This window comes from Diabrotica undecimpunctata, chromosome 10 (assembly GCF_040954645.1).
Source record: "Diabrotica undecimpunctata isolate CICGRU chromosome 10, icDiaUnde3, whole genome shotgun sequence".
In the NCBI taxonomy this organism is placed as follows: Eukaryota; Metazoa; Arthropoda; class Insecta; order Coleoptera; family Chrysomelidae; genus Diabrotica; species Diabrotica undecimpunctata.
The window spans coordinates 77252586-77279489 of record NC_092812.1 but is presented as its reverse complement, the minus strand read 5'-3'; the positions used below and the strand labels follow the sequence as shown (position 1 = coordinate 77279489).

The window sequence follows — 26904 nt, the reverse complement described above, 5'->3', positions numbered from 1 at the left end:
ATCTTACCATTATTTTATTAAATACTATTTTTTCTCTCATTGACCGAGATTAACTGTCTGGTAATCGCTGCATGTTGTTTGTTAAAAACCAAACGAGTTGAATACATCCGTTGTCAATCAAGGTTGAGCACGATCTCTAGGACACTGCCTGTGAGGCTACTCATATTATATTATGTGGGAATATTTCAAAACACTTGTATCGGGAGCGGCAGCAAAATAACAAAAACCTTAAAATTATCAATAGAAACGTTAAAATTATTGTTACTCGCCGCGGCATACAAAATATATTACCTAGATTAACAGAATTTACAAGGGCGGAATATAAATTTAAGTATGGTAAAAAAGTTTTTGAATACTAGTCCAGTGATGTAATAAGATACTAGCTTTTGAGCTAGATTAATATTTTAGAGTCACTTTTTTACATCAATATCAGATTATTTACGAGTTATCCCCTTCTAAACGAGTGTATTATCTCCCAAATTTTATCAAATGTGCATGAGCGTTTAGTGAGGACTCATGGTAAAAAATATTTGGATCATCTGTTTTGTTTTTGAAATTAGGTACACAATAAACAATTCGTTAGTATCAATCAGTTTTGTTTTGTTTCCGGCTATAAATTGTATTTAAAAATTTGCCTTCAACGTGGTGATTAAATAGAGTTTTTTTTTTCACCAAGACAGTTTGTCATGGACTCACAAGACATAGAAATAAATAAACAAGATAAGAAAAAAAATAACGACAGAAGGAAAAAAAAAAGATAACAATCGCCACTTTGAATATAACGTCTCTAAGCCGGATTACCCTAGGCCTACTCTCGGTGTACTATTACAGAATGTAAATGTCACGAAAAAAATCAGAGAGCAGGTTGAAGAGAAATTCATAAGCCAGACGGGAACAACTAAAAGAAAAAATACACGAAACAGCAGACTTAGTATTACCAAGGAGTAGACAAAAAAGATTAGAAGCAGACTGGTATGATAAAGATTGTAAGAGAGCAGTTGATGACCGAAACAACACCTGAATAAATAGCATAAGGATAAGCAAAATCGAATTTTAAGAAGCATATGCTGAAAAAAACGGAAAGCGAAGACAATATGTAGAAGGAAAAAAGGTTGTTCTTTGAGCAGAAATTGAGCTATATTGAAGACCAAAAAAAATTTTAAACCATATTAAAGTAATCTGGGCGAATATCACACAGGCTTTATATATAGCCAAACCTCGAAACTCTGGCGCTCCTTTGTCTTGTTAATCCTCAGGTCTGACTTACGGTCTTGCCAAAGTCCGACATAAATTCCATTTTCGGCCTTTCACTAAAGAATTTTTGTCAAACCTAGGAGAGACTAATTTGGTCAAGCAAACATAATTTGAAATCCGTATTTGACCAGTCAAACACCGATCAGGTATTAAAAACTCACAATTTGTTAGTTTATGACTAATTAAACGTATTATTAGTTTACTTCTTCTTCTTCTAGTGCCGTCTCCACTAATGAAGGTTGGCTATACCATTACAAATTCGTCTCTATCTTCTGATTTTCTTAAGAGCGTCTGTGTGTTTAACCCGGTCCAGTCGCTAATGTTTTTCAGCCAGGATATTTGTCGTCTACCAGGACCTCTTTTCCTTCGATTTTACCCTTCATAATCAGCTGCAACAACTCGTACTTCTCATTTCTAAGTATGTGCCCCAAATATGCTGTCTTTCGCCTTTTAATGGTGGTCAAAAGTTCTCTGTCTCTTCCCATGCTGTGCAACACCATTTCGTTCGTAATATGATCGGTCCATGGTATCTTCAAAATTCTCCTAAAAAGCCACATCTCAAAATCTTCCAGTTTTCTCATTAAGTCAACATTAACAGTCCAGGCTTCGACACCACAAAGAAGAATAGAGATATAACATTTTACCATCCGATATAGGATTTGCAGATTGAGTCTTTGGTTACTCAGAAATTTCCTCATTTTCAAAAAGGCTGCTCTTGATTGCTCTATTCTTGAGCGAATTTCTGATTTCGGATTCAGATCTTCCGTAATCCAGACTCCTAAGTATTTCATTTTGTCCACTTGCTCAATATCTTCATTTTTTATCTGGATCCTTGTAACTTTGCCCCTCTTACTGATAACTATGGTTTTTGTTTTCTTTATGTTTAGTGTTAAACCAAACTGTTCTCCAGTAGCACAAATTGTGTTTAGTAACGTCTGCAGGTCTGTCTCACTTTCAGCGATAATGACTGTATCGTCAGCATAACGGATGTTATTTATATTTTCACCATTTATCTTGATCCCTTCTGTACAGTTTTCAAGTGCTTGCGTAAATAACTCTTCGGAATATACATTAAATAGTAATGGTGAAAGTACACAGCCCTGTCTCACTCCTCTACTTATCTGTTGCGCATCCGTGCTATTTCTATCTAATGTTACCACAGCATGTTGGTTCCAATAGAGATTTCTCACTATGTTAATGTCATTTTTGTCGAGTCCTTTTCTATTTAGACTCTACTTGCAAATAACTTGTTCGTGATCTTTTTCTCGCGGTACGACTCGTATGAGACCTCTTCTTCAAAACTAGCCATTATCGTTATTCACAGAAATAAACAAAAAAATGCAGGTTTTTGAAACAAAAAAAAATAAACCCTGTAGTGAGATGAGGCTTTTTGAAAATAAATATAATTTTCAAATGCACTTTTAAACGGTAAATAAGCTGTTTTGGTGCATAAAACTTAATTCTAGGTCTGAATAAATCTAGAACTTTTTTAATAAAATAAAAACAATTTTTTAGCAATTTCTGAGATTATGTATGTATGTAGATCCATTCCTTTTTCTATACTAAAAAACACCTTAAAGCAAATCTTTCTCTTTCAAATGGGTATGTGTAAATAATAAGAATGGGTATAAATTTAGGTTTACTTTTTTTATATATAAAATCTATCTCGCTTTAATGCAAATGATTGGTTGAGTATCTTACGTTTATGTTCAACTGAAACGTCATTTCTCTTAAGTAACCAGCAGTAATCTTTTGTCATTCGTACATCTCAACGACATTGAAAGTCTTGGTGATGATTTAAATAAGAAAACAGAAAGTGTAATTTCAAGCTCATCAAGCGGCCTAGTTTTTGAAAAAATTTTACCATTGTTGATACGATTGTTTTGTATTTTGCATCTCGATGATTTCCTAGAAAATTGTAGAAAACTTTTTTAAAATTAAACCATGCTTCTTTTTCTGTAAGTGGCATAGTTTGCTCAAAATTGTTTTCTTTCTTTAGCTTTCTAATGTCAGGGCCCGCAAAAACAGTAGGGGTGGTTTGTAGACGTTGATAGGGTTAGAGGTGTTTTGTTTCGATCAGTGATATTTGGATTCTCAGGTTTGAGATTATTGGATTTGGGGTTATTCGATTTGGGTTGTCAGGTTTGAGGTTGTTGGAATAAGGTCCTATGAGTTTACTATATTATCATATGGTTTGTAGGTTTTTTAAAACTACGATATTTCAAAATGCGATATCTCAGCGAAAAAAGAAGCTAATTGACTAAAATTAAACTTCATTTTAAAGATTGAGACCTATAATTTAAGATGGTTATAGCAGTTTATGGGAGAAAAAATATATTACGATGCTACATTACCTCAAAAACAGCCAAAAACCGCTATTTTGTACTTTTAAATTAGGATATGTCATAAACCAGAGTCAATGTGTCAATTTGGAGCTCAGACTCGAATCTAGTACACAAAAAACCTTCTGAGTAGTATAGTCCAAATATTGGTCAAATTTTGATTATAGTCACACGGTTTGTAGATTTTTAAAAACTAAGAAATTTTAAAATGCGATATAGCAGCAAAAAAAGAAGAAACGGCCAAAAACCGCTATTTTTGAACTTTTAGATTAGAATATTTCAGAAACCAGAACAAATCTGGCTATTGGGAGCTCATATTCGGATTTAGCGCACAAAAAACCTTCCGAAAAGTATATTCTGATCTCTGGGTCCGAATATTTTCGGCCTGTGTAATATAGCCCTTTTAGACAATTTCCAGAATTTCAAAAGTTGTTTTGAATAATACTAAAATATCGCCCTGTATAATATTTGTTTAGTGATTCATCTGTAGTATCGTTTTATTGAATTCTCAGAATTTTATTTTACTTTTGCTCAAAAGAAAAGGCTGCAGTAATCAGTTTTTATTTGAGAAAATTAACATTTAAAATAACCTGAATTATGTATGTATTTAAATTAATTTATTAATATGAAAATTTAAGTGAATCTTAGGAGGTTATGATAATTTGATATTTCCGTTCTTTGGTCACATAATTTGACTTTCGCTAGACATCGTTATTATTTATTTGTGTTTCTTACACTTTTTTGACAGTTTTTCATTAGCATTTGAATAGTGACGTTATTTAAGTTATTTTTAATTAATTGCAAAATGCCACATCAATTTTCATTAGCAGAAGACGCAGACATTATTTTTTTAGGGGTTTTGTGACGGGAGGTAGGGTTGTCGGCGGAGAATATCAAAGCCGAATCATCAAACGTTTGGATCAATGTTTAAGTATTTAAAAGAAAATGGAACATTTCCTAAATCAAACTCTGAACGAGCAATAGATCGTTTACAAGAATATCATATCCATTGTGCAGTCGAAGCAGATTCTTAAATAAGTAAAGTACCAGGCAAGTAAGAAGACAATTCGGCATTTCCTAATCAAAAGTTGACACAGTATTAAGAAATAATAATTTACACCCTACCACATCTAATAAGTTCAAATATTGCATCTAGGAAATGAAATCACACGATTACGATGCTAGGTGAGTTGCGAATAATGATCGTTTATTGTATGGTTTACCGAATCTACTAGCCAGTGTAGCCGTCCGAGGTATGTACTTTATGCATGATGGGACATCACCACATTTCTCGGTGGCTGTTTGTCAACATCTTCATACATCTTATGGATGGATCGGATGCGAGGGGCCTTATGCATGGACATCTAGATAACCTGATTTTAACCCTGTCGACTATTCCATAAGGGGTCGATTGAAATAAATGGTTTATCGAGAAAATATAAATACACGACAAGAACTAATTGACAACAATATTGATTATTATTACATTATTAGAAATAATTCCTTAACTCTCAGGTCAATTAGACATTTGATGGCCCGACAAAGACGTTCTATAGAAACAGGTGTTCATTTTGAAAATTTGCTATACATATCAACAATTTTAGCTTTGGTTTTTGTTACGTCCTGTTCATTTTATTTGTTTCTTAAGTTCTTTTATGTAATTTTATACAATTCTTGTCTATTCTTAAATTTTCTTAAACATGTAAATAAATTCGTTAATGTTTAAAGTTTTATGTATTTTCTTTTCATTCATTTAAAAAAGATTAAACCGGATTTTTTTTCTTTTGAAACAAAATTCTGAGAATTTAATAAAACGACACTACCGATGAATCCCTAAACAAATATACAGGGTGATATTCTAGTATTATTCAAAACAATTTATACCTTTTGAAATTCTGGAAATTTGCTGACAAGGTTGTACTAATTTTCATATTAATAAATTGTTAGAAGGTGGTGATGTAAATTACTAACACAATATTTCTTGTTTATTTTTGTTTAATTTAGTTTTATTTATGTTGTTTTTCACAAATTTAAAAACAAAATACATACATAATGCAGGTTATTTTAAAGGTTAATTTTAGTTTTCATTGACAACATATAACGAATTATTACTGTAGCCTTTTCTTTTGATAAAAAGTAAAATAAAATTCTAAGAATTCAATAAAACGACACTACAGATGAATCTCTAAACAAATATTACACAGGCCGATATTTAGTATTATTCAAAACAATTTGTATCTTTTGAAATTCTGGAAATTGTCTAAAAGGGTTGTATTCTTTAAAATTTATAGCATGAGCTGTGGTACTATTATTACATAATGATAATAAATTCAATATTTCTTCAAAAAGATTTCTTCATTTTTGCAAGAAAAGTTGCATTTTTTAAATCTAAGGTTCACTTTACCAAACTTAATTCAGTCAAATTTGTTTTAATGAAAAATTCAGTAATCGTATGGAGAAAAAATACAATGCCATTTTAACTGTCTATTTGTCTAATTTGTAAAATTCTTATTAATTTTCAAAAACCGTATAGAGGGTGATATTTTTTCTATGAACAAAACAAACTTTTTTTTACCTGGACTTGATTTTTTTCTAGTTTGAAAATCAGTTTATTAGATGGTAATAGTGTAACGTTTGACCAAAATATGAGATACATCGAACTCACCGTTCGAAAGTTATGACGAATAGATTTAGTTACAATTCACAACTAGCCCTGTAGGTATATTATTAAACAATGGAAAGCAGACACTTTTATAATCATATATATGATGTTATATGAAAATTAAATTAATTAATAATAAATTTTATATAAAATTGATAATAAAAAAGGACGCGTATGAATAAGTTTATTTATTTCAGGTGTTTCTTATTAAGGTTTAAAAATATCAATTAACTATAATATTGCCTATTAAAATCATAAGGTAAGGTAAGGATGCAAATAAGGATTATATTATATAATAAATAAGTAAATGTTTATTTTTAAATCTACATTTTTGAAAAAGTAAAATACGTAGCGGTGATTAATTTATTTAACTATAATGGATATTACTTAGACTGATTTTAGCTGTTAGAACATCAAACAGAATTAAAATTGTGATATGTTATTTCATTAGCTATAATAACAAAAAACAATTTCCTTCTTTCTCTAACAAAAAATTTAGAATGATTTTTAATTGATTAATATTAAAAAATCGAAATATTGATAGAAAGTTTCTCGATCATACTGTCACTACAAATTATTATGAAAAATAAGATAAACAAGACTATTTGTATATCTCCAAAAAAATGATGGTTTTCAAACCTGACTAAAAATAATCTTTTATCTAAATAAACGCTTAAAACCTGCTTGCTCTAATGCTGTTTCCACGATGACTTTCTCACAAGAATGCAGGCAAAAATTCAGCAAAAACTCCAATAAATACAAATAATTTTTACTTACAGTAATTCCCTTAGAGTAGACATTAACTGACTCTACTGCTATAAACTTTTGATATTTAAAAAAAATACGGATTGAATTCACGACCACTTCTACCGACATCTGCTGGTAAAGAACGACTGATGTCTCTAAATGGTAAAGAACTACTCACCTCCTCGAATACACGATTCCACCTCGTTTTAATCTCGTTCCCCTCCCTTTCTGACCAATCAAATTCCAAGTCTTTTGGAAACACGAAAGGAATTAAAATTTCCTCATTGACTTTCCAGAAACTATTTCAAAACCAGACAAATTTAAGTTATCTAATCCTATCCTTAAGATTTTTTGGCAAAGATAACCGATAATCTGTTCTCTACATCAAGTCCTCGGATTAACTTCCATTTTCTAACAATGTTGTAACCCTTTTAAGTTTTTCCCGGATGCAAATTTTCGATAATTTATTCTGTATACATTGGAATTTCATTTCTAAAATAAGTCTGTCCTTCAAACTTATATTACTCTTATATTTACACTACCATTTGGTTCAGCTTGACCCAATTTTTAACATAGTAAACAATATAAATGGGTCTCTAAAATAGCGCTATTTTAACCAAATTTATAATAATATTGATTAATATATACAACATAAACAATAACAATTGATTACTGAATAATGTTATCAGAATAATATAATACTATCAGAAAAACGAAGCATCGTTTTGCAGAACGTATGCGTGAATACTGGGCAAATAGCCCAGGAAGTATCTATTCTAAAACACCATCACTTGGGTGAATCGTATATGATCTTAGTTTTTTACTTTAATCGCTTTGAAATATTATTAGAAATGATAATTTATCTAATTTTTTATTGAACAATTTGTGAAAAAAATGAGAAAAATTTAATGTTTTTCCTCCTTTTCGTTGTTATATCTCGGCAGCTATACATTTTAGAAAACAATTGTAACAACACAAAAGTTTTACAATTAAATTTTCTAGAAGACAAAATTGACTGCAAAATAAAAAAATCATTATTATTGCAAAATTAGCAAAAACCATTTAAAAAGAGTCATAAATCAATGTTTTTTCAATAATTTTTTTCAGGTATTGAACATAGAACTTTCAAAATTCGCCCAATATAAAAAAACACTATTTAAATTTCAGCAAAATCGATCAAGTAGTCTTTGCAAAATAATTTTACAAATGAAAGTTTTTTGACGTATGACATAATATTTAAGCTATCAAATTATTGAAGTCGTTTGAATGGGGAACCTAGGAAATTTTTTAAACAACTGTACAATTTTTAAGCTAATAAACAAATACAATAACAAACAATTTTCAATTAACATTTTTTAAATTAAATTACGCCGAAAGTTCAGCAAAAGGCACGTATTTTAAGATAAAAAATATTAAGATTGATTAATTAGATATTATGATAGAACAAAGTTGACAGTTTAGGACGGCATTTACAACAATAGTACGAAGGTTTGAGGTCAATTTTTAGACAAATACCTTTGTTGTGCCAAGTACCTAGTAGATATAAATTTTCACCTTTTTTATTTGGTGCAACCTGGTTAAAATGTTGATTTAAAACTACAGAAAAATCTACGAGAGGCAGTGGTAGGGATAGTAATTTCCATTCGTCTCAAAAACGAAATGACGCGTTCAAAATAGCGACAAAATTTCAATTATCTCAGCTTCTAGTGGACCAATTCTGATCATTTTTTAAAACTGTATTCCCGTGAGTTAACATATTCAAATATTATACGGTTAAAAGCCTATAATTATTTATTTTCCATGTTTTTAGGTATAAATGAATATTCACTTACAAAAATGAGCAATTTTTTCCTTTTTTTTTTCGTTTGTTAATGTTACAATTTCAATGTTAACTAATTTTTTATCAAATAATCTAAATTTATTTACTTGTAAATATTAATTTTAATTAAATAATAATTTTATAAATAAACTTCAATAAAAAATTAATTTAATAAATCCAGGATCGATTACTTGTTTAAGTCATTTTCGATCATTAGCCCAGTCCGGTTAAAAAAAAGGTCGAAAATTTTTTCGCAGATATCTGAATCTTTTAAGTTATACTAGATGAAGAATAGATGAAAAAGTACTCGTATTTTTACCTTGCGTTTTTTTAAACAATAATTTATGGTCACAATTTGATTTTTTGTAATTTTTTATATCAAGAATATCTTTATTTTCCCGTTTTTTTAATTAAAATTGATAAATAATTTACTGAGATATTTGCAAAAAGCAGTTTTTTGCTGCTAAAATTTATAAATTTTATTAAGTATTTTATTACCAAAATAAAATGTTATTAATACATTTGAGCATCGAGGAATTATCGTCTTTTAAATTTGTGCGAACTTTCTCCCCGATCGGTCAAATAGTTTAAAAGTTATTTAATTTATTTATCTCTGAGGCTAGATATTTAAACTATTGAACTTGCTCTATTAATGATGGTATACACATTTAGCAAATTTCATAGACTTTTTTTAACATAACAGATTTTAGAACATAATTATAATTAATATAATAATATAATGTGTAAAAAATTACCTGAAATTTAATTTATAAAATATATAAGTATTATTACATCATTGATATAAAATGAAAAAAATAGATGTTTATTTTCCGGGATTCTCCGAAATTTCCGGGGGTTGTGAAAATTATGTCATCATTATTAATACTGCGACAGACTATTCCAGCCAAATTAAAAAAAAAAAGTAAGTTTTTACGGTGAATTTCAAATGGACTTAATTTTTTCGAGGTTTTCCATATTTCCCGGCCAGTGAAAACTATGTAGTTATTCATATTTCGACGAGCTATCTCAGTTAAAAAAAACAGGCTTCTAGCTGCAATGGAAGCCGAGATAATGTAAATTTTTCCTACATGTTTCAATTTGAAATTCCGATCTCCAAAAAAACGGAGCTGAAACAGTTATCCTCTCCACTTTCCTATGTCGATCTTTCGAAAGTACCTTCGTTTCGAAGGGCTGTAAGTTTCGAAAAATTGGATGAATTTTATAGCTGTAAGTTTCAATATAAAGTTTAGATTTTCATTCACAATTTGTGCAAATTTTATTTCTTAATGTTTATAAACAATGGAGATATGATTTTTTTTAAATAGTCCCTAACTTCGTTCCTATTGGTCATAGAAGGTTTTTTATAATGAGAGTTTTTTTACCAGCTATCCAATGGTTGTACATACAAGTCTATAGCTTGAAAAATATAGAAGTTATTACAATTATTTATAAGTAAAAAACATACCCCTTTTTCAAACGTTTATTTTGTAAATAATTTCGATGAAAACGCAATATGCATTTAACTTCTGAACCTCTTAAAGAATCCTATGAAATTTGCTAAATGCGTCTAGCATCATTAATAGAGCAAGTTCAATAGTTTAAATGTTTAGCCTCAGGGATAAATAAATTAAGTAACTTTTAAACTACTTGACCGATCGGGGGGAAATTTCGCACTAATTTAAAAGAAGGTAATTCCTCGATGTTTAAATGTATTAATAACATTTTATTTTGTTAATTTAAAAAAATAATAAAATTTATAAATTAGTGCAAAGAAACTGTTTTTTCTTGCAAATATCTCCGTAAATTATTTATCAATTTTAATTTAAAAAACGGGAAAATAATTACTTTTTCATCTATTCGTCATCCAAACTAATTGACCGATCTTAATGTTATTTCTCTTAAAATGCGCGTCTTTTGCTGAACTTTCGACATAAGTATAGAAAAACCAGTTTAAAACAGAAAATTAAAAAAGTAATTGTATTTTTTTATTAGCTTAAAAATTGTACAGTTGTTTAAAAAAAACCCCTCCGTTCTCCAATTTATCTAATTTCAATGGTTCGGCTTTTATCTGAAATCTTGAATGCCCTTTTATATGCAAAAAACTTTTAAGTATTTAAAACGTTGTTTGTTGAATCTGCAAAGTTTGAAAATTATTAACTTTTTTCAAAAATTTAGATTGCAAAATTATTTTGCTTGTGTAAAATTGCTTGTGTTAAAATTTTGTATATATTATATTGTATTTTCTATATTTGTATATTTTTTTTATATTTTAAAGTTTTTGGGGTAAATTTTATAAAAGTTCTATATGGCTCCTAAATACCTGAAAAAAATTATTGAAATAACATTGATCATTAACCCTTTTTAAATTTTTAAATTGTGCTAATTTTGCATTAATAATTACTATTTTTTCAATTTGCAATCAATTTTGTCTTATAGGAAATTTAATTGTAAAACTTTTTTATCATTACAATTTTTTTCTAAAATGTATAGCTGCCGAGATATAGCAACAAAAATGAGAAAAAACATTGAATTTTTGTCATTTTTTTACAAATTGTTTAATAAAAAGTTTAGCCCACCTTTTGAAGTGTATGTATAGTAAACTTATCATTTCTAATGATATTTCAAAGCGATTAAAGCAAAAAACTATGATCATAAATATGATTTACCCAAGCCAAAACAGATACCGCCTGGTCTAAAATAAAAAGAACAATAAAAAGAACTGATTTACGAACTTATCGCCTTCCTAAGGGAGAATTCGGCAGAATTAATATTATTCATCTTTTAAGACACATACAAAGTATAGGAGAAGTCATTCGTTTTCCACATAAATAAAAATTAAAATCATTTAAAAGTATATAAACATTACAAACATTTAGGTTATATTTCTGTCCGATACAAATTCTTCCACAGTATAAAATTTGGCCAGCAATAAACTTTTGATTGATGTCTTAAAGGAATATTTATGCATTATTCTTTATTTTTTTGGTAAAACTTTAAACAATCTGATGCTCATATACTTTACTGACATTTCAAATTTCCTTGATCTATTCCAGGTACACTCAACAAGTCGCCACCTCGCGTCGAATAATTGTGAAAGCTGGAATTTTTTTCGTACATATAAATAATGTCAATAGTATACAGTATAAGAGACTTGTGAGCTCTGGAATAATTATAGTCCCAGTTATAGACAACCCACAAGATATAGAGGATAGAGTCCTAGAATTTGAAAACATCATCCAACAGGCAGTCAGGAAGAGTACTACAGAAGAGGAAGTAGAGATACACATGGGAAGATTCAAAGACATACCACAAGAAATAAAGGACTTGATGAGGGAAAATAATAGACCAAAGCATACAACAAGAAGGACAAGGAACCAGGTGGACAAAAACAGGGTAAACAGACAAATAGAGAGGTCAAAACAGCACTACAACAACACCGTAGTCAAAACTGGGAAAACCACATTTGAGACAAGGAAGAACAAGGTCCAAATATGCAAAATATTTGGAAGCTCCAAAGAATACTCAGAAAGGATAGAAAACCAAACCCTTCAATACACGGAAAAAATGGAATAGTATGCTCCACTGAGGAAAAAGCAGAGGCAATGAAGACCACTACCGAGAGAGAGTGCACATTAAACTACCACACAGACGAAGACATCAACTGCATAGAAGAAGTCGAAGAACAAAGAGAAAGGCCTAAGGATCCAAACGAAAACATCCCTCCAACATCACCTCGACCAGACCAAATAAGACCAGGGCTCTAAAATACTTACCGGCGAGAGCTATAGTATTTCTGACGAATATAATCAATGTGATGCTAAGATACAAGAAATTCCCAAACCAATGGAAAGAAGCCCATGCCATTATAATACCTAAGCCAGGAAAAGGCAGTACATTCCCGCAAAATTAAAGGCAATAAGCTCATTACCTGAAATCAGTAAGATTGTAGAGAGAGTCATACACACCAGACTCCAAGTCGAAACAGACAGACTAGATATAATACCAGAAGCACAGTTCAGGTTTAGATCAGAGCACTGCAGCAAACTACAAGTACTCAGATTAACAGAGTGCATATCAGCTAGATTTAACGACAGACAATATAAAGTAGCTGCCTTCCTAGACGTAAGCAAAGCAAATGACGAGTCTAATCTCTTCGTACTGAAGCAACAGGAGTTTCAAGGTTCGTATAGGACAAGTCCTGTCCGAGCTCGGGAACCGGAGGGAACCGGAGGGAACCGGAAGGCTGGAGTACCACAGAGGGCGGTATTGTCAACACTGCTGTACAAAATATACACAGCCGACATTCCAAGAACACCAGGGCTCTACTAAGTCTATATGCCGACGACACAGCGATAGCGGCCAAACATCGAAATTTAGACATAGCGATAAACAACCTGCAAACAGCGTTAGACGATATCGAAGAGTGGAGTTTAAAATGAAAAATGGCTTTAAACTCCGAAAAAATGCAAGCAGTACTCTTCAAAAAGAGGCACCACAACCAGAGGAACAATTGACAGTGCAAAACGACCCTATCCAGTGGAAAGGCGAAGCAAAATACCTAGGAGTCATCATGGATAAAGGATTAACATTCAAATAACACGTAGACGCCACAATACAAAAAGCCAACATAGCAAAAGCGTCAATGGGAGGACTCACAGGAAGAAAAAGCGAACTGCGGATGAAAACAAAAATAAGATTAATAAATAGTATAATTCTTCCTATACTAACATGTGCATCTCTCGCATGGGGACACATATGCAATACTACAAAAAAGAGAATACAAGCGGCACATAACAGCAGCCTAAGAGAGGCAGCCAACGTACCGAGGTACGTTGCTGAAAGATTCCTATTTAGAGAATTACAACAAATCAGAGTGACTGAAATAATGAAAGATAAAGCCAGGACAAAGTTCGCGGAACTGGAGAACCGAACCATCCAAGGTACATAATGCGAGAGATCATGAGATACGAGGCTTGTATAAACAACAAATAGTGGAATAAAAATAAAATAAAACCAGAGAGAAAACAAAAATTACCGGAGAAAAAATAAAACAAAAACAACAACAACATTAAACAAAAGCGGATAGTTCCTAGCTCTAAAAAATCGTGGACAAGCGCAACACAGTGTAGGCCCAGGTAAATTGATTATGTTTATATACATGCACTAATTCTTATTTTATGTTTCAGGACATCCTACAAAAAAATCATAAAAAACACAGAAAACGGCTTTGGCAACCGAAAAAATTATAAAAATTACTAACAAAAACCGGCGAAAGCCAACAAGAAAATATTAACAAAAACCCGGGCACGTAGGGCCCAACCCCTTGAGCACCAAGTCTACGTACTGGGCCTAGCCCAGAGCGGAGACTTGATGCGCAAGTGAGCAATTTTAGTTTCGCAGATAAGTCACACGAAGAGAAGAGGAATAAAGCGACTAACGCTACCCTGAATTTTTAATCGGATAGAGTACCATATTGGAGCCCTACTACCCAGGACTCCCACATGAAGAGCATTTGGCTGATAGTTGTGCCCCTATCGCGTATCGGAGTGCTATAAGGGGGAAAGGGGTGGTCTGGAGCATTGGATCGCGGTGGAGTGATTCCTGTTTATAACTCGAGTCAATACATCTCGCTCCAATGAATTGTTACACCTGAACGTAATTTTTAGGGGTGAACATATCTCACAGGCTGGCTTTAAATAAATTGCTTGCTTGCACAGTAACAATTTGAAAAAGTAAATTAGTACAAGCGAAACTTTAAATGTCAACAAATATGGACTTACAGCTCTCAAAAGGTATAATTCCATGCGTATTATTCGTTTTTGTGTTATAAATATTATATCGCTATTGACTGAATTCCCCACAAAACAATGTTCTAACAAAGTCTACCATAAACAAGGCTATAGTATACATTTAACAGGGCAGAGATGGGCATGATATTTCTTATACGAATATGAAACAATGCATAGTACGACTTATTGAGTGACTTTCTGCGTAGGAGAGTAAAGGAAAAAAAGTTGAAAAAAATCTTACACAGGTTTTTGAAGGTTCTAAAAGGTGTATACTGGATAGCTGATCACAAATCCTTAAAGACATATAGCCGATTTTGCTTTGGTTTTTTTAAACAATCATAAAAAACTCAAAAATAATTTGTTGACTATAAAACGTCAATATTATATGTCATACGCGTATTGTAACAAAGTCTACCATAAATAAGGCTATAGTCCAAGGCATCCACTAAATCGAATACAGGGTACGTCAAAGCGCAAGTTCATTACTGTCTTGGAAATTTTAAATGGATCTTCTTATATTTTATATCATCATCGAAAAATACTATGTCTTACCATACTTTAATTTTTATGAAGCATTCCCTATGCGTAAAGTTATTAGTTTTTTAAGTAGGTATGCAAATTTTTAACAAATTTTGGTCATAATCGATTGGCAGTTTTCTATTATTGTTTATTACTTTAGTATTCTGGTACACTGGTAGTATTCTGATCAGTTGGATGAAAGATGGAACTGAAGGGATGTACCGGTAAAATGACCACTCAGGTCACCAGAATTAAGTGTATAAAACACCTCCAACAACAAGGGATGAAATGAAATATAGAATCCGAATTGTATTTCAAAATATTTCTTTACAAGTGCTTCGTAATGTAAGCAACTCTTTGGGGTGGATCGGTGTATAACTGATATAGTTCAAAGTTGTATCTTCGACGCCATAGCCCATTTTCATTTACGGCCCCAAAAATCTTTCTAAGAATTTTTCTCTCAAAAATACCAAGAAGTCTTTTATCATTTTGAGATAAGGTCCACGTTTCAGCCCATTATATTAAAACCGGTCTTATTAAGGTATTTTTAAAGGTTTCTGGAGACCGTGAACAGTTCTGTTTGCTATTGCTATGCGTCTTTTTATTTCGTCACTTGTCGTGTTTGTTGCGTTTACTAGCGATACAAGATATGTAAATTCTTTGACTTGCTCAAAGGTATGGTTGTTAATTTGAATTCTCTGTTGGATATTTCGAGGGTTTTTAGAAACCAACATATATTGGGTTTTTTCCTCGTTTACCGCAAGTCCTAATTCACTTTCTGCGTCCGAAAGCCTTGTAAAACACTGCACCATGTCTGTCATACTTCTGCCTACTATAACTATATCGTCAGCGAATGCGAGAATTTGCGTCGATCTATTAAAAATAGTTTCATTGTTTTTTTGTCTGATTGCCTTTTCCAAGGCAATATTAAAGAGGAGAAACGCCAACGCGTCCCCCTGTCTTACTCCATTATTAATGTCAAAGAACGTAGAGTTTTCTCCTTCAATTCTAACGCATGAGCGTATGTTTTGCATTGTTAGTTGGGTCAACTTAACTAACTTAGGTGGGATCCCAAAGTCTATCATTGCATTATATAATGCAGTTCTTTTCACACTCTCATAGGCTGCTTTGAAGTCAATGAAGAGATGGTGTGTATCTATGTTATATTCTAGTGACTTTTCTAGAATCTGCCTATGTGCTTGAATTTTATGTGTAGTTGATTTTCCAGCACTAAATCTGCATTGATATTGACCAACAATATCCTTTGTAGAATGTTTAAGTCTTTCAAATAATACATTGCCGAAGATTTTATACGCAGATGCTAACAGAGTAATGCCTCTATAGTTCTTACACTCCAGTTGATCACCCTTTTTATGCAACGGACATATTATTCCCTTCAGTCACACTTCTGCTACCCATTTAGTCTGCCATATAAGTTCTGTTAGTTTATGGATTGCTACAAAAAAATGATCACCTCCTTTTTTATGCATTTCCGAACAGATTTCATCGGTTCCTGAAGCGTTATTGTCTTTGAGTTTTAGAATCGCATTTGACACTTCTTCTCTTGTTGGGTCTTCACTGTGTAGTCGACGTTGTAGATTTTGTTGATTTTCTATGTTGTAACCTCCTTTAACATCGTTTATATTTAGATGTTCGCTGAAATGTTGTGCCCATCTGTTAAGAACTGAGTTTTTGTCATGTAGAATTTCACCGTTAGTGTCTTTACAAATTTTTAATCGTGGTTTAAATTCTCGACGGCTAGTATTTAAGGATTTGTAGTATTTCCTCGTTTCATTTTTTTATCGAATAAACTTTCTATCTCACTGAAAGTTTTCTGTTCGTATTCCCTCTTCTTACATCGATGGATACGTTTTTCCTCTCTTCTAAGACGTCTATACTCTTCTCTTTTTCTCCGTGTACAACCTGCGTTAATGGTTTTTTTATATGCTGCGTTCTTTCTATTTGTGGCCATTTCGCACTCATGATCAAACCAATGATTTCTTTTTTCTGACTTGGTTTTGCCCAAGTCAGAAATCACACAATAAATATTGGTAAACGTTTAAACGTCAATTTCAAATTTCAGTATTTTAGCGAAAATGCATCAAAATGAATTTAGTAAAGCTCAAAATGTTCAGTTTTCATTATACTGTAGTCCTCACTGACATGATACTAAATTTTTTGATATCATACCACCACAAATTCGATTGCTTTTTACACATACATTAAGTAATTTAAACTTACATAACTTGATGTCAAAATGACAAAATTTTAATGTTTAAAATTCATTTTAAAGCTTATAATCATAGCTTTAAAATGAGGTGCTTTAAATTATTTTACGTTGAGCAAAAACAATGTTATAAGCAAAAATGTCTGATACAGTCGATAATTTGTTACTTTTTAATAATAAATTTGCAATACGGATTCTAATGGACTGATTTTAATTTTTCAAAGTTTGTTTGTCGACACTTTTATTATAAATTACTAACTTACACCTTCAGGGTTCTCCTGATATTGTCATAGACCGCGTTTTCCGGACAGAGATAATCATACTTAGTTCCAGTAGTATAACTAACAAGATGGTAAGTTGGGTTATATTTTTCAAAAACTGACTGTTTACTTCCTTGGCCTCGACCTCAGGTTCGCTTCCTGAAGAGTAGCCACAGGCCGGTTGCCTAGAACTTCACTGTACGGATGACACAAGTGCTAGGTGGCTAAAGGGGATGATTCCAACCCTGAGGTCTTGGGGAGAATGAATCTCTTAAGAATCTCTTAGGGGGAAGATATCCCGAAGATGCACTTATGCACTGTCTTCGTGCAGGATGAAGATGGAGAACGTCTCAAATCCCAAAGGATCCTTAATAAACTAAGGATAAGTAACCATGGGCTCAGGACACATCTATGGACAGTCTGGGGGAGCAAACCTTCAGACAAAGGAGTTTTATGGATCTTCCCAATACATTCTGAATCTCGAGAAGAGCTCCATAACTCAATAGGTCACCCTTTTTCGGAGTGGGAAAGTTAACTTTCCAATATAATGAAGGGAAGGCAAAAACACTGGAGGAAAAGCCAGTAGCAATTCACTCGAGTAAAACAGGGGAAACTTCCCTACACATGGAGGTTCAGAAAAACGAACAACCTTCTTCAGGCGAAACCAGTCCACTCGTAAGGACTACTGTCCAAAAGTGCGGTGAACCCACAGAAGAAGGAAAGTCCACGGAACCGGACAACTTTTTGTGGTGAAGAGAGAAATAAGGCTCCTGCAGGCCAATCTTTAACACGCAAAAGCCCATCGGCAACGCTGGTTAGAAGAGTGGAACAATAAGGTATTGATATTGCCCAGGAGCCCTGTAGGATAGGCGAGAAGATTGCTGGCTTATCAACCAAACAAGTTAATGTTTTATAGAAACCTAAAGCTATAAGGCCAAGGTCATGCATAATTCACAGTAATAGGGTAGCTTGTACACTAATCCCGCACCGATGATATTGTTACAAGTATTCTAACTATAACCACGGAAGTAGGAGAGAAGAAACCGGTGGTATTTTCAGCCTACTTTCCGGATGAAAAGCAATCACTCTAGGTAAAGCAATCGTCAAAGCAAGAGCAGGTGGAGGTTTTCCACAAGGAGGAGTTCTGTCACCTCTACTTTGGGCAACCTTGGTAGATGATCTTCTCAAAAATATGTCCACAAAAGACTTTTACTGTCGAGGATACGCTGACGATATTGCAATAGTCAGGGGTAAATTCGCCCAGGTTGTATTTGGTAGAATGCAAGTAGCCCTAAATATAGTGGATAACTGGTGTAAATAAGAGAGACTGACAGTCAATACTCAAAAAGCACAAATCATCAACTTAGCAAAAAAGACAGCACTAAAAGGCCTAAAACCAGCGGTGCTGAGAGGAACAGAGATTCCATTTGCCAAAGAAACAAAGTACCTAGGGGTATATTTTGATCATAGGCTTACATTGAATACTCACATACTGAAAACTACACACAAAACTACCATGTCCTTGGGCAGATGTAAAAGGATGTGTGGTAAAAATTGGGGTTAGGTGGGGTTGCCCAAATGACCCTTTGGTTATACACAAGGGTTATTAGACAATGACACAGGTTATCACAATGATAACCTATGGGTCTGTGACGTGGTGCACAAAGACGCACCAAGTGGGAGCAATAAGGTTGCTAATAATACACAAAGGGAATATTACGGGAGCATAAAAACAACTCCTACAGCGGCGTTTGAAGTCCTGCTGAATCTTTCACCACTTCATATCTTTATACAGGGCGAAGCCAGAACTGTGATGCACAGATTAATAAATAGTCAGCAACACATCAGAATGTCCATCAGAAATTTATCCAATGCTTCTGGTCCGTGAGGCCAAATGGAGAACACATCATCTACATATCTCTAACATATTGTAGGCTGTTTGTCGTCTTGTTTGTGTACAATGTTTTGTTCAAAATCATCCATGAATACAACGCTGTATAAATAATTATGTTTAAGTTGTGTTAATAATGTTTATATCACTGAATAGATAATTGAATAACCTTTCAAATGAGCTACCATACGACCCATATTATCAATAAAAAATAATCGATTACGTCATTACGCCCAGTTGGACAAAGTGACTAGTATGCTATATAGTATGCCAAAAAATCATAATTTAAAAATAAAAATAGCCTTGTTTCATGATTTGTCTCCAAAATGGTCGATTCTCGAAAAAATGTGTTTATTCTATAATTGTGTCCCCCACTGTATATAAGAACTTGCAGAGGAATAAATTAAAGGGCTACAATCTCGTCGCAGACTATATTTTTAGGAAAATATTTTCAAGTAAAGGAAATACAACTAAAAAAGAATTTACTCTTCGTGATTATAATTTTTATCCATAATATAAGTTATATTGGTAAACATATTTATTTTCTCAAGAAACAGGAAAGCTATTTTACGATACATAATTCATAACTGAAGTGTGTTTTCAAGGCGTAAACTGTAATTAAACCATGTCTAAAATATTCCTGTTTTTATTCATAACATTCCCGTTGTTCCCATAATTCTATTCAGAAGGTTTAAAGGGTTATTTCAGTTACATTTACGATTTGCCATTTACGACTTAGTTAATTAGTAATCGGAGTACTATACGTGCCTTGTTTCTAAAATGTATGTTAAGGTTTAAAATCTTTCTTTGTCCGATAGAAGGAATGGGTACTTATTCGGATGTTTTTTGTTTCTTGGCGTTGATAGCAGTGAGAAGTATATCATTTCGTTCTCGAAAGTGCAGTAAAATCTATGTGGAAATATAATATCCTTACTTATCGATTTCAAAGAATTCGTAACAGAAATTAGCTGTAAACTGATTACAGGTCCGTTGTTAGGTGCGTTACGTGTACCGTGGGTCCATAAAAAATATCTTAACAAGTGGTTATTTAACAACTTTAAAACACCCTTAATTTTAATTTCTTATAGTGTTTCTAGGTAATTGTCAAACAAAAATCCCCTCGACGGCACAATATGACTTACATTTAAAACAAGCTCGGCAAACAAATATTAAGAAATACGACATGGGATGTTTGAAGAATGAAAATCTAAAAGACAAAATACAAAATCATACACGAGAGACTTTAACTGGGCACAACAAGGCGGACAGTATATAAGAAGAAGTACTACATGAAATTAATGAGACTAAAACATTAATACAATATCTACGAAAAAAAAGGAACCAAAAAGAAAGTATAGATGACAGACGAAATTCTAGGTATGATGGAAAAGAGATGCAAACTCAAAGGTACTAAAAATTACAACACACTTCACAAACAAATAAAGAAAGACATCAGAGAAGCCAAAATAAAATGGTTAAGGTCAAATTGTGAAGAAATAGAAATATTAAAAGGAAAACACTACGTTCAATATACATCAAATAGTTAAGGATACAGCAGATCACTGCAGACCCGATCATAGAAGAGAAAATAAAATAAAAAATTTTAAGTCGCAAGCGAGAACTCGAATTATGTAAAAAAAAATTTAATCAGTATTGGACCAATAAAGAAAGAAATACTGATACTCTTATGAAACGAACGTGACGGATCATAAGGACCTTCACATTTTACTCTTTTTCAACTTGTCTTGAGTGAAATGTCTTTAATGTTTCTATCAGCCTATCTTGGCTAACTCATGTTTCATCCTACCCCGAATAGCTATTAGGTTTTCGAGGGGAGACAGGTCACTATATTTCCTTCTACTACACACTCGAGGAAGGCAACGGGAAACCACCTAGAGCCTAAGTTTTCCAAGAAACAATCATGGAAATGGCTGATAAATACAACGACCTCAAGTACAGGCGCTCCTTAAATGGAGCAGGGGTGCTAAGAATCTTTCGATCAGCTAGAAGTATGAATACATTTTCTGATAAAAGAAAAATAGATACATGGAGTGTAAGAAGCATGTATGAACCAGAAAAGGTTCACAACAACATTAAAGAAATGAAGCGCCTAGTCATAAAAGAAATGAAGCGCCAAAATATAAGTATACTTGGAATAAGTGAAATGAGATGTCCAGGGTCTAGCAAAGGAACTAGAGACGATAACATTGTATACTATTCAGGAGAAGACAGTTCAAAACCCAAAAATGGTGTAGCTATAATTGTAACTAAGGAAACAGATAAAGCTGTAAAAAACGTTGTCTTATTCTCAGACAGGATATTAATGTTACAAATACAAACAAAAACAATAAATTGGAATGTATTACAAGCATATGCACCCACACAAGACATATGAAGAAGAAGAAATTGAAAAATTCTATCATGATTTAGAAAAAGTATTAGCATTTATAAAGAAACACGAAATCAATATTGTCATGGGAGATTTTAATGCGAAGATTGGCGAAGGAGAACAGGAAGATGTCATAGGGAAATATGGTCTAGGAATACGAAATGAAAGAGGAGATATTTTGACATATAATTGTGTAGAAAAGCAAACACAATTTTCAAACTTCCAAAGCGTCGTCTTTACACCTGAAGATCACCAGCAGATACACTTGAACGTATAGTTCGTAACCAAACAGACCTTATGTGTATAAACGAAAAAAAAACAGAAGTTCAGTATTAGCAGTCAAAAAATATCCAAGAGCAGATGTACCAACAGATAACAATATTCTGGTACGAAAAATAAGACTAAGATTGAAAAGAGTTACAAGGACTAATAAGCAAACAGTTACTATTGACAGAGAAAAGATGTCAAATGATGCCGCAAAACAAGAAATAACCAGTGTATTAGAACAACTAATAAAGTTGATATTAAACTAAGACGAAAGTACTGAGCAAAACTGGATGAGAATTAAAGATATATTAAAGACCGTTCAAGAAACAAAATTAAGTGCAGTAAAAACAAGAAGAAAACAAGGGTGGATGACAGAAGAAATACTGAGACTCATGAATCAAAGAAGAGAAATCAGAAATAAAGATACAAACGAATAGAAGGGGATCCAAGCAATAAGCAGGCAGAAGATAAGACATGCGAAAACACAATTTCATAGTAAAGAATGTAATGAAATTAAACAATATGAAAAGAAACAGGATACATTTCAACTGCACAAGAAATTAAAATATATCGTCGCAATCAAACGGAAACCGGAAACAACTATCCCAAAGTTTAGAAGACAAAAACGGAGACAGAATATTAGATATCAATGAACAGTTAAAAGAATGGAAAAACTACATTTCTGAATTATTTGAAGATGAAAGAGTAGAACACTATACACCAATTGCTACACCCGGTCCATATATAACAGAAAATAAGGTTACTTGGGCAATACAAACGGCAAAAATGGAAAAGCACTTGGCCCCTATAAAGTAAGTGCTGAAATATTAATAAAGATTTTGGGAGAAAATGGAATTAAAGCACTGTGTGGTCTCTTTAACAGAATTTATGATACTGGCATATTACCAACTGATTGGCGTAAGTCGACATTTGTCACAGTATCAAAGAAACATCGTGCAAAGTCATGCAGTGATTATCGGACAATAAGTCTGATGAGTCATGTTTTGAAGATCTTCCTGCGAGTAATACATAGCAGAATATACACGATATTAGGAGAAAATTAGCAATTCTCAATTCGGATTTAGGACTGGCTTGGATACTAAAAAGCCTTGTTTAGTATCCAAGTTTTGATCCAGAAATGCAGAGATATAAATGAAAATGTATACATCTGTGCATTCGATTTTGAAAAAGTTTTTAACAAGGTTCGACATACCAAAATGCTAGAAATATTGAAAACAGCTAGATTGGACGATAAAGATTTACTGATAATTACAAATCTATACTGGCATTAAGTGGCAAGAACAAAAGTTGAACAAGAACTGTCAGATGAAATAAATATAAAAAGAGGAGTGAGACAAGGATGTATACCTACTATCGCTTTTACTCTTTAACTTGTATTCAAAAGAAATATTTAAGGAAGCCCTAATGGAGATACCATAAGGTATTATTGTTAATGGTGTAACTGGTAACAATATTAGATATGCCGACGATACCTTAGTGCTGGCTAATTGCGGAGAAGACCTTCAAAATCTAATAAACAAAATAAAACAAACATGTGATCAGTATGGATTAAAACTCAACGTTAAGAAAACTAAATATATAGTAGTTAGCTCTACTCCACACAACCAGCCCAAAGCACACAAATAACAACTATACCGAAAAGACAACATACACAAACAACAACTAAGTACATAGAAAACAAACACAAAAGTACAAAAAGCCAAAAGTGATTACACTATTGTAATGATTCGGTAAGTCAATACACAGAGAGAGGGGGAGATTAGTTTTCTGTGGTTTCCCAATCTCATTGCACAATTTTACCTGTACCTAGGTGAAGACCCAACCACAGTTTACCTCCACGCATTGCCAACACCCAACAACTCTGAAATGAATCGTTTGTTATCCACAGAACTTGTAATTTAGCGGCGAGCTTGGAACCGTAAATGGAGAAAAAGCGGACACAGACGGGAGTTTGCGATTTAAAGTCGATATGATCTATCAATTATTTACGAATCCATAAAACTTAAAATTCCCTAAACCTTGAAGAGCCATAAAGCGAGGTTTCATAACATTATAGTTCAGTTCAGTTGGTGAAGAAAAAGAAGATAAAACATAAGTAATACATAATTGGTTTGATGAGGCTTGTAAATGATAACTAGAAAACAAAGGCACAAAATAAATTGGCACATTTTTCCCGACCTTGAGATGCTGTACCTTCAAATGCGATTGGGTATTCGTGCTCTACTGTGCCGGAGTTTATCACGCAAACCATCTGAAAGTTGAAGATATATGTGGAAAACCGATGGGTCAGTTATTTTGTCTTAGCATGTCTTTACAGCGATTTAAATTTCTCCTAAAATGTTTACACTTTGACGACATAAATTCTCGTGAAGAAAGACGATCACTAGTAAACTGGAACCTATCTGAACTCTTTTTGATAATTTTGTAACTAGTTGTCAAAATAGTTACAGTCATTCTGAATATGTATAGAATAATATAGCTGGAAGATGCAGTTGTGACTGGAAAAAGAACCGAAAAACAAAATACGCTTGTTTCATATGCAATAAATACATTACGGTTATTTGTCGATCTTGTTATGAAAATGCTCAACATGAGTAATAATAGCAGTTTTCTCAATTGTAAAACTATTGACGTATATGTAGACATTTCAATATAAAAATTAAAGTTTCATATAATTGTCATTTTTCTAGGATTGAAATTTTTAAGTTCTGCATTAGGAGTAATATCAGTTTTAGTTTATATGATCAGCATTAAAATTACTATTTGTTTCTTGTACTATGTATGTGTATTATTAATCCTAAAAAATCAAGTTGTTGATCACTAATGAAAAGATATCATATTTTTCCAGAAAAAATGTTCAATAAATACCGGTCTCTTGGACCGGCGGAACTATGCATGTCCTGAAAATCTACGCGACTACCTGAAGATTAATAAAATGCTTGAAAGTAGGTACGTAGGAAACAGGAGAAGAAACCGTAAAATTAAGGAGTATGACGTTAAAGAAAATTAATTTAGGAAGGTGAATAATTTTGAGTACCTAGGGGTAAAACGAAGAATATCGTAGCGGCAAAGGTTTGAATGCAGTAGTACAGAACTATTTAGAGCGGCAGTCAACACAGTCCACATAGACATGATGATTTCCAACCTTCGATAGAAGATGGAACTTGAAGAAGAAGGGGTGAAAGCTAAACCGGTGACCGATAAACAAGATAGAGGAAGAACTGAGATTAAAAAAATAATAGTAAGAGGAAGTGGAGCTAGCTTTAAACTAAAGAAGCATCGTAATTCCGGCGGTACCATTAATCCGGCCAATTTTCTGGGACTACTATTCCTGTCGGATCAACATTATGATCAGGCCGGAATTTGGAAAATTTCAAAAATCTGAAAGAATTTGAAAGAATTCCTACCCAAGTTGGGTGAATGTACCATGATTTGAAGCTATTTTTCTTTTGAACCCTTGATTGGATTTCGATGATTTTTTTTATATTATAGCTATATTTCTAATTACTATATTAATCTTTTCTGAAAAATTTCAACGCTTTACTCATATACGGGGTGTAAAAATAATGTTGTGTTATGTAATTTTATTTTGCAACACATTCGAATATTTCGAGTTAGCTTCATCCTTACATTTTCATAAAAATATCACATCAGTAGTATCTCTATTATCAAAAAAGAAAAGTACGTTAAAAGCATTAAGTGAATTTCTACTCTTCAAAATTAACGCAGCACTTCAACTGTACCATAATTTTTAAGCTATTTCTCTTTTGAATCATTGATTGAATTTTGATATTTTTTTTTAAATTGTAGTTCTATTTTTAAGTAATTACTGTATTAATGATTTCTAAGATATGTAATTTACCACATACGGGGTATAAAAATAAAGTTATGTTTTTTCTTATTTTGCAACACCCTGTAGAATTTATTAGAATCTTATTAATATTGCGAAATAGATTCACCTTTTCTCAAAGTTTTCGTAAAAAATCATCTCGGTATCTCTATTATCAAAAAAGAAAAGTACGTACTCTCCAAAATTAACGCACCACCTAAAATGTACCATTCTTCTGCATCTTCTGTACTATTTTTCTTCTAAACCCTTGATTGGATTTGGATGATTTTTTTCACATTGCAGGTCTATTTCTAAAGAATTATTGTAGTACTGAGAAATGTCAACGTTTTACCCATATACGGGGTGTAAAAATAAAGTTGTATTTTTTTATCTCATTTTGCAAAAGCTTGTGGAATTTATTAGAAATAAACGCTTCTTCTTGTAGTGCCTATCCGTTAGTCTACGAAGTATTTAGATTTTTCAGTCAGGAAACTCTGCGCCTTCCTGGTCCTAATTTTCCTTCTACTTTTCCTTGAAGAATTAATTGCAGCAATCCATATCTTTCGCTGTTCCTCATGATGTGACCGAGGTATTCAATTTTGGCTGTTTTTATTCTGGTTAACAACTCTTTTCCTTTTTGCATTCTTAGTAAAACACCCTGATTAGTAACGTAGTCGGTATAGCATATCTTCAGGATTCTAAGCTAAAGGCACGACTCAACTCCGTACAACAGTATAGGAAAGATATAACATCGTAGTAACCTGATTTTTATGGTTACTGATAAATCGTAAACAAACGCAACATCTTAGTAATATTGCGAGATAGCTTCATCTTTTCTCAAAATGTTTGTAGAAAATTCATCTTTATATCTCTATTATCAAAAAAAGA

General features: G+C 32.6%; 1 protein-coding gene across 6 annotated transcripts in view; it reads right to left on the bottom strand.

Moving 5' to 3' along the window:
- Positions 1-26904, bottom strand: part of kmr (pleckstrin homology domain-containing family A member kramer) — a 118675-nt gene that overhangs the window by 71754 nt on the left and 20017 nt on the right. Inside the window, exon 1 of one of the 6 annotated variants that reach the window (XM_072546842.1) lies at positions 7036-7110. The exons of the other annotated variants lie outside the window; for them this stretch is intronic. Within the exon in view, the coding sequence (XP_072402943.1) occupies positions 7036-7058 (23 nt within the window). The 5' untranslated portion in view covers positions 7059-7110. Of the gene's footprint in view, positions 1-7035; positions 7111-26904 lie in introns of those variants that run through there. 6 annotated transcript variants of the gene reach the window in all.